The sequence below is a fragment of the Gasterosteus aculeatus genome, chromosome 15 (genome assembly GCF_964276395.1).
Source record: "Gasterosteus aculeatus chromosome 15, fGasAcu3.hap1.1, whole genome shotgun sequence".
In the NCBI taxonomy this organism is placed as follows: domain Eukaryota; kingdom Metazoa; phylum Chordata; class Actinopteri; order Perciformes; family Gasterosteidae; genus Gasterosteus; species Gasterosteus aculeatus.
In genome coordinates this window covers 11,818,599-11,827,127 of record NC_135703.1, presented here as the reverse complement: position 1 = coordinate 11,827,127, position 8,529 = coordinate 11,818,599, and the positions used below count along the sequence as shown (strand labels likewise).

Below are 8,529 nucleotides of genomic sequence, written 5' to 3'. Positions count from 1 at the left end.
AACTTTGTGTTCACTAAATTACTGGCCAAAGTGCTTTAGGAGTTTATGAAGTGACGCCAGCAGAATGCACACAATTAAAGATGTGTCTTATATTTAAGACATTGTCTGGATGGGACTTGATGTCTCTTTTCTCACACTGTAAAACTAAAGATTTTACAATAACATTATTGTGAACCAACTCTGTTTGCATTAGCTTTTCAGCAAAAGCTTCTAAGGCCACCAGAGCAAAGCTCCAGCAGTGCAGAGGATAAACATGCGCTGTTAGCAAAGAGCCTCGAATGGCAGAAAAGGCCACTTAGCGGCTTTATTTTCCACCAATATTTCAGATAAGCTCCATACAAATAACCAACTCCTTAAACATTAAACAAAAAGGTAAATAGTGCAGCTGAAATAAAGCCTTTTTCTTATCACTGTTTCAATTGTTTAACTTTTAGGTTTTTTTTTACCATCTTTTATTCACTGTTGGGCAGCGTATTCTTTGGTGACGTCATGCGACAATGACATGCAGACCAACATGTATGATTTACTGTAATGAGCATTTTATTCCACAGCACTAAACCATTAATAAAATTTTAAAAAAGTGATTGGCTCTAATTTCAGTTGTCATCAGAAAAACATGTGTCCAAATCATCCACATTTCACTCATATACTTCCGTGTTTGAACATAGGAGGGGATGCAGAATAAGTCACTTGTACTTCATAAGGCGGCGCCGTCGTCTCTTCAGTCAAATCCGCGTACAGCACAGAACCATCACATCCAGGCTTAGTAATGAGTGACCATGTATACGCTTTCAGAACCGTGTCATCCAGATGTGGTGTTGCTGCCTTTCTGCCAAACAGATAAGAAACGGAAGTGAAATCGAACACAACAGCGCCTCCTTGTGGACGGACCACCAAACCTCTGAGGAGAATCATTGGAGAACTCGGCAGCAACGGAAGTTCTTCTATTTGTAACATCTGTCAGAAGGCAGGAATTACCAAACACTAGTACTACCACGAGTACTACTACGTAGTACTACTACTATGCAGAGAAGGTGTACATAATTACATTTTCACATTCTCTGAGCTGTTCATTTTAAATCACAGCACTAAGCAAGTACTCTGTGCTCATGCTGAATATTGTTTAAAAAAAAATCAGGATCAGGATCCAACTCTGTTGGAACATTGTTTTCTATTAAACAACTCGATAAATGTGGTCTTCAACCAATTTGTCTGTTTTTTGTATTAGTTTGTTCCTTTGGATCCTGCGGTCTCAGACGGATTGAATTAGAGGGAAACAGACACAGTTTACTCCCCTCTGACCTCCACAGAAAAGGGAAACGAGAAATGTACAGACAAACAATGTTGTCAAATTAACTTCCAACAAAACAAAAGGGATACCCTTTACCAGTGTAGACATATGACACGAGAAAGAGGGGGGGGGGGGGGGGGGGCTCAATACAATCAGAAAGAATGAATAAAAACAGCATAGTAATTCATCTCATTTCACCACATAACACATTTGTTTCGTTGCCGTTTCTTTGCCACCAGCACATCTGGATTGTGTAATCATGGGTTTTTAGCTCACCGAGTAGCTTTGGAGTATAAAAACATCGTCCTGAAACACTACTGTGACCTGCCTATTGTTCAAGAGCTCACATTTCTGAGAAACAAACAGCTGCTTTCTGTATTCACGTTAGGAGCACGAGGAGTCCGGCCAGCTCGTTGTCTACGCAGATATACTATGTGGCAGTTGTGTGCAGTGGAATTCTTTTCATTTAAAAACACTCAGTCATTAACTGCTGATTCCACTACAGTGTTTGTTCTATTTGTTTTTTCTTCTCTTCACTTGATTTCCTTTAAATCAAAATTAGAATAAACATGAAAATATAATTGTTTAGGTTGCATTTGCTGTGTCTTTACTTTAACTACCGCGCTCCCTCAGCTGTGTCCATGTTAAAAAAAAAGACATTTTTTCCCCCTTAGCCACAGTTTGTGTGTCCAAAGTTCAACAAGAGGTTCGATTTGGCACGTCCCGCCTTCACTGGTGAATGAAAACAATCTTCAGGGGGAAGAATGAAGTGTTTTTCTTATTTGTCCTTTGGCAGTGGCGAAGGGACAGCTGGCCACGGCGGATGCGTGAGCTCGAACCACAGCAGGACGTACCGCTGACCGCGGCTTACATTGGACTTGTTCACTTAGCTCAAACAGGCTATTTTACTCCCAATGTCACCTTGGTGATGCTTCTTTTTACACTGTGCACATTGCTATGAATAGGGCCAGAAATGTGCTCAGTGGTGTTTTACAATAACATGCACATTTAGCAAACAATACCATAAACAGGGTGGTGAGTGATGTGCTGTGAAGTGGCTGTTTTTTAAAGAGGAGGGGTAGAAGGAAGGGGGGTAGGAGCTGCCGAGTCAGCCTCGAGAGGAGTCGGGGTGGCACAGTGAGATTACTGTCAAGAGGGAGTGGCGCTCTTGCCGTTGTCGCGTAGGGGAGGGGCGGGGCCTGTCCAGGCGCGGTAGATCAACAGCAGACTGAGCCCCAACGCCCACGTGCGGACTGGAGACAGGAAGAAGGCTATCAGGCCGTAGGTCTGCAGGAGAAAGTAGCAGGAGTGGACCTGCCAGGTGAGCAGCAGCAGCATGACGAGGTGAACGGCAAGAGTCCACAAGCGGCAGCCCGGCCGCAGGAAGTGGGATCGGAAGGTGTTGCCGCGGCGACGGTGGTGGAGGCTCCAGCAGAGATAACAGGTGAGGGGCATGTTGAAGAACAGCAGCTGGCAGGGAGGAGGAAATGACTCCAGTTAGATGTGATTAGTTGGTGATGAATCCCTGTGGGCTGCTTAACAAGATAAGAATGGACTAGCATGTTAGCGGAACCTATTAACATATTAACTAACATTAAACCTTTTGGTTTCTCTCTTGGTCTCCACCAGCTCCTGGGGGAAATATCCAGCTTTTCAGCTGCTAAACAACAGCAGTAATTCTCTGTTGGTTTATGATCACGAGTGACATACAAATAAGTGCTTTGGCCTTTTGCTAATGAAAAAAAGCACCAATAGACACAATGCATGCATGTAAACACACACAACGGACTCGTAGATGTGTATTTCCTACCTGAACAACTCCAATAACATAAGTGAGGCTGCCCTCCAGGAAGTGTCCATCGACAAACACCCCAAAGGCAAAGCAGGCCCCACTATGGCCGTCTATCAGCTCTCCTACGAACCACGGACCTGACGGGAAGAGAGGGGCGCAAACAACACAAGGAGCTATTTAGACAGGAACAGATGCAGGATTACAAAGAGATCGTTCAGAGAAAACCAATATTTTAACTTCGCACAGAAGATTTGAGCCTTTGAGCACTTCGAAATCGTGATTTGCAAGATCAACATTATTCTAAAAGTAGATGCATGTTCCGCCTGAAGCGCCAGGCAAAAAACGTCAACCCACCTAAGGCTGTGCACAGATTGAACAGCAGCAGAGAGTAGTAGAAGGAGTCCATTGTGCTGACCAGATGGAGCGACGTACATGCTTGAGATGTCAATCCTGTGGAAGAGTAACAGCACAAAGATGCAGAGCAATGAGAATGAAGAACAAATAAAAACTTCAGCCTGTATTCACAAACACGCATGTTCGTCGAAGTCTGTCGCTAATGTCAGAGTCTGACAGCTGACATGGGATGATTGCTCTTTGGTGGCTGCTCACCTCTCCCAGAGGGAACCCGCAGGAACCTGAAGGCCATCAGCACCCCGACGTTCAGCAGAATCGTTAACACGAAGGCCACTCGGGCCAGGACGTAATGGTCTGTGAGGAGGACGAAGGACTGAGCAAAACCAAAGCTCGGAGTCAGGTCGTCCTCCAGAGTAAAGTGCTGCTCCCGTACTGACGCCCGGCCTGCCGAGTCCTGACTCACACACACACACACACGCACACACACACACACACACACACACACACACACACACACACAAAGACAAAAAACGAGGGGACGTTTTAATCCCTTGAGTGAAAGAAAGAGCCTCAGTGCACACAGAGCAGATCTATCCGTGAACTCAAGTAAGCAAACCAACCTAGTCGAGACCTAAGACAGATAAAAGAGTCTCAGAACGATAAATGTGTGCCGCACCGACCTTCACGTTCACCCTGATGGTGTGCAGTCCGGTGAGGTAGAGAGACGGATCCCACAACAGAACGTAGAGAGGACCTCCGGCCGAGTGGCCGTTCCCCAGAGGTTCCCCATCTACGCTCACCTGCACCGCTGTGATCGGGGCCTCTGAGAAGGCCAAGATCCTATCGAGGAAATGAATGATCTCACATTAGAAATGTCATATTAGATATCTAGAGAGATTCCGAACATTTGGCGTTTAAAATAAATCTGCAACAGAAGTGCAGATGTGCTTTAGGAAAATATGATCAGTTACGGTCAGTGAAATGGCTGCAATAGTTTCAGAGAAATTGCCAAAAAAAAAGTACTTTAAAAAGATGAAATACCAAACTCAAAATGTAGTTGCTTGTTCCAGACCAAATGACATCAAAAGCCAACACCTGATTTTTACACACGTAGTACTGCTAGCAGAAACATTACCAAAAAACGTGCATTAATGATAAAACTTTGCAAGCTGGGTGTATTATGTATCAGGGCCGCGTCGTCTGTGAAAAGAAGCGTTGTGGTACCACGTGTAGTAGACGGGTTTTATGGTTCAACAAACGCCAGAACAAACACCTGATGTGTGTCGATCTCCGTATTCGGCCCAGCGGTTCCACTCCGGGATGCAGGTACTGGGCGTTTTTGGGGTTGGTGATGAGCACCGCGGGCCACTGCTCGAACCTCAGGTCAGAGAAACTCAGCAGGTCGTGGTCCAAGGCAAGAACCCTGTACCTAGAGACGGGGGTGAGACGCTGTTTCTGCAGGTCTGTGAGGCCTTTTAGTTACCACAACCAGGGCAGTTGAATACCCTTTTTCACAGAATCATAACGCAATAGAAAAGAGGTATAACATATGAATGCATCATTTCTTCTTTATCTGGGTATAATTCTGTAATAACACCCGTTCTTTGTCCCTACCTGCGGTTGTCCATCCAGTCGCCCAGCTCCAGCTCCAGGGTGCCTTGAGGGTGTCGGCTGTGGAGGACGGGCATCAGGCCCCCCAAGGTGTGCAGGTGGCCACACAGATATGCGACTGCAGATCTACAAACAAGAAGTGCAGACATCAGGAAGCTGTGGTCCCGACGACTGCTTGAAAATACGCTGAGTGTTCCATTTATTTCAAAATAAAAGGAATCGAAAATGTCCCATCACATGGATTTGAATATATGTAAAAGAGAAAACCGGCTGCCAGTCAAACGCTGATAACATTTGGTTTCCTAGTTGTAGGATTGTGTAGTAAAATTCTAGTTTGTGTGTTAAAAGAGCAGCAGAAGAGTCAATATGCGCTCACACACACACACACACACACACACGCTTTGAACCAACCGGTTTAACATCCAGCATCGTCTTACCTCATCGCGTCCCGAAGCCCCGGAGCCGGAGAGACGACAGTGGAAGTGGTGTAGTGGCCGAACCAGATCGACTGGTTGCTTTTCAGACTCTCTACTCTGAACGTGTCCAGCAAGTCCATTTGGGTCTGTCACATTTTGAGCAAAGAGTGTATGGGTGCTTTTTAATTATCCCTTTGAAGACACATATAGCGCCGTATATCATTTAATTATTTCTTAATTTAAAATGACTATTCAACGGGAACATTTCTTTATAGTGGAATACGACATTAAATCATTTAGGTCTGATCCAACCTTCAAGTGTAATAAAATGATGAGTGACTATTGAAAGCTTCTCTGCTTTGTGTTTGACACAAATACACAAATCCCGTGTACAGTCGTACCTGGTTGAGAATACCAAAGAAGTTGTATGGCCTCTTGGGTCCTGGATCCAGAGTGGCATCCGCACAGACAAAGGAATAGTTGCCGAAGGGTTTTTTGTGAACGTAGTGAAAGGAGCCTACTTTCTGATTAGCAGAGTATTTCCTACAGAGAGTTGAAAGAAAAAGAAGAGTCAATGTGAGATACGTCAGCAGCTCAAATAGAGCCCAAAGATAATACGATGCATTTTAAATAAACAAATTAAGCTTGCAGACATTTTTTTGAATATTTAGGAGATAAATGATGATTACAGCAGTAGCAACGGCACAGGAAACATCCTTTGTGTCAGAAGGAGGGCGAGTCAGCCTCTGTTCTTGCAGATTCTGCTTCTATTTCAGTCCTCAGGAAGCTCAAACAGCTTGAATTATTGTCAATAAATAGGTCTGCAGCTTCTCATGTTTCAGTGGCATTGAAGTTACGATGTGCTCTGAGCCACTTCACGCTCAGCGAGCCATGCAGGAGGAGGCTGCGAATCAGGCATTTACTGTAGTATTGATCAATTCATACTGACCGGTAGTAATTGTTGACGCTGTCCAGAGAAATAATATTGAAGGCATCTGTTGAGAGATTTTTTTAAATAGTGAGATTGAGCAGTATATAAATAATAAAAGAGGTTACTGAATGTCTAATGAGGAAATTCCCAATGGAACAATATAATGAATATGAATATTTAATCCGGGAATCAAATTTCACAGGAAGGTAGAAAACAATATCAGTTTTTACAATAAACGCAACCAACTGACGTCAACAACTGTGATCAATAAGAGCAGAACGTCCACATCCAATAACTAGTTTCTTTCCAGCTACAAAGTAAAGATATCTCCTTTCACATCAAATCTAATTGAAGGGATTGCGATCCAATAACGGAGGTTGGAAGCAGCACTGAGGAGGACCGGGTGGCACGAGGAGCGAATCAGTTAATGGATTCTTGGAAACGTCCTAATTGTACTCTGGGATGTTTCTACTGGAAAGAACAACAATACGGTTACAAAAGGGCTGCGCTTAATCACCATGGTTTCCCCGGATGTCTATCCACCTGGTGCGCTCCATCACACGCGACCTCTTCAGGATGTTGTGGTAGGCCTGCCACTCCACCTCGTGCTGCAGGGAGCCCACCTTGCTCTCCGTTTTGGCATCTGTCAGATCTCCTGCGGAGTCGGTAAAAGATTCATGTGAGATAGGAGAAAAAAAAACTAACCTGGCCACACCTGTGTAGCCTCAGTGAGGGCCTTTTTAAATGACTTTGGTTAGACGGGCGGTGGGTTACTGCACCTGTCGCGAGCACCAGATCCGGCTGGATCACCTTGATTGTGTCAGTGCAGAACTTTTCAAAATCCGGAATGCGTCTCGGGTCATGAAATCGACTAATGTGAATGTCAGAGACCTTAAACCAGATATTATAAAAAAACATCAGGAATAAATAAATAATATTTCAAATATGGCTTTTTTACAACCTTACCAAACAGATTAGTATAGGTGTTGCAAAACAGAATGGTACAAAGTCTGATAATAATAACGTGGGCGAACCACCTTTCCTTTCGGTTTTTTTCTTCCTGACAATGACGCTTCTGTGGTCAGTGACCCTTCCTGTTAAACACTCAGTTCAGCGGGGGAATTACACACATGTATGTAATCCCCTTTATCTTTACCTTTTTTATGTTAAAAATTAAAACAGCATCAAAATACAAAAAGGAGCAAGCAGAGCTATCGAGACGAAACAAATCCCACCTGTATAAACCAGAATATATTGCCCAACTCGCCGCCGGGGAACGGTGGAGACTTCCCCGCTTCTCCATCGCCGACAGCCGGCTGCCGAACGCTCCGCTTCGGGTGCCAAGCCGTGTCGTAGCTGTCCAGCACCCAGGAGGTGATGCACGCCAGAGCCAGTCCGAGGAACACCAGCGCACCGAACAGCTTCAGCATCCTCCTGTAGTGGCGACTAGCTGCCGCCGTCTGTCCCGGGTACAGGGAGGGGGAGGTGGGCGGGGGGGCTAGCTACTGGAGGAAATAGCTACGGCGCACGAATCACACTGACATTAACTACGGATATTGTCAACCGTCTGGCTACATAGCGAAGACCTCAGACCGTCACTGTCGCTGCCACCGCGGCTACGGGAGATACATTGAGGCGATGGGTTTCAGTCACGGCTCTCCGCTCAGCTGCCTTCTGAGGCGGAGGAGGAGGAGGAGGAGGAGGAGGATGTAGCTCGGTGGGTCAGCTGTCAGCTAGCAAGCTAGCGGCTAGCTAGCAGGCTAGCAGCTGGAGAGCGGTTGGATGTGGAACGTCACCGGAAGAGAAAGAGAGACAGAGACAGAGACAGAGAGAGTGTGTGGTGGAGGAGGTCTCACTCCGACTCGGTTTTCAGGGTACCGCGGTCAACAGACCTTGTCATCACCCCACAACATACAGTGTATGCTCCTTGATGTTATTTGATATATTCCATACATATGGGACGTTATAAAACGAAACAAAATCATGAATAATAAACAGAATTGTAAACCTAATTATTTTCAATTATTTTATGTATTCATTATTTTATTTAATGTTATACTACTGTTTACACATGTATATTATGTATCTATAAAAAATGTTTCTCCTTTTTCTAGCTTTCATGTTCTTGTTTTTC

General features: G+C 44.9%; 1 protein-coding gene and 1 long non-coding RNA gene across 2 annotated transcripts; one reads left to right on the top strand and one right to left on the bottom strand.

Annotated features, from left to right (window-relative positions):
* Positions 1–519: 519 nt before the first annotated feature.
* On the bottom strand, positions 520–8,481 carry tmem62 (transmembrane protein 62). The gene is made up of 13 exons (XM_040199668.2): positions 7,631–8,481; positions 7,175–7,286; positions 6,913–7,050; positions 6,414–6,459; positions 5,866–6,007; positions 5,486–5,610; positions 5,052–5,174; positions 4,711–4,866; positions 4,118–4,277; positions 3,693–3,891; positions 3,438–3,533; positions 3,102–3,220; positions 520–2,761 (listed from the first exon to the last, which is right to left on the bottom strand). Exons 1-13 carry the CDS (start codon positions 7,823–7,825, stop codon positions 2,441–2,443), a joined length of 1,932 nt encoding a protein of 643 aa, XP_040055602.1. The 5' UTR covers positions 7,826–8,481; the 3' UTR covers positions 520–2,440.
* Positions 2,524–5,808, top strand: LOC144388419 (uncharacterized). Its single transcript, XR_013452788.1, has 2 exons — positions 2,524–2,735; positions 5,070–5,808. It is a non-coding gene; the product is annotated as an uncharacterized LOC144388419 (long non-coding RNA).
* Positions 8,482–8,529: the final 48 nt, after the last annotated feature.

Excerpts from the sequence above, each read along its gene's own strand:
- tmem62 (XM_040199668.2), bottom strand. The coding sequence starts at position 7,825 with ATGCTGAAGCTGTTCGGTGCGCTGGTGTTCCTCGGACTGGCTCTGGCG. Across the intron at positions 5,611-5,865 it reads TCTTTGGTATTCTCAACCAG|ACCCAAATGGACTTGCTGGA; the intron begins GTACGACTGTAC and ends AAAATGTGACAG. Across the intron at positions 3,892-4,117 it reads CCATCAGGGTGAACGTGAAG|GACTCGGCAGGCCGGGCGTC; the intron begins GTCGGTGCGGCA and ends TGTGTGAGTCAG.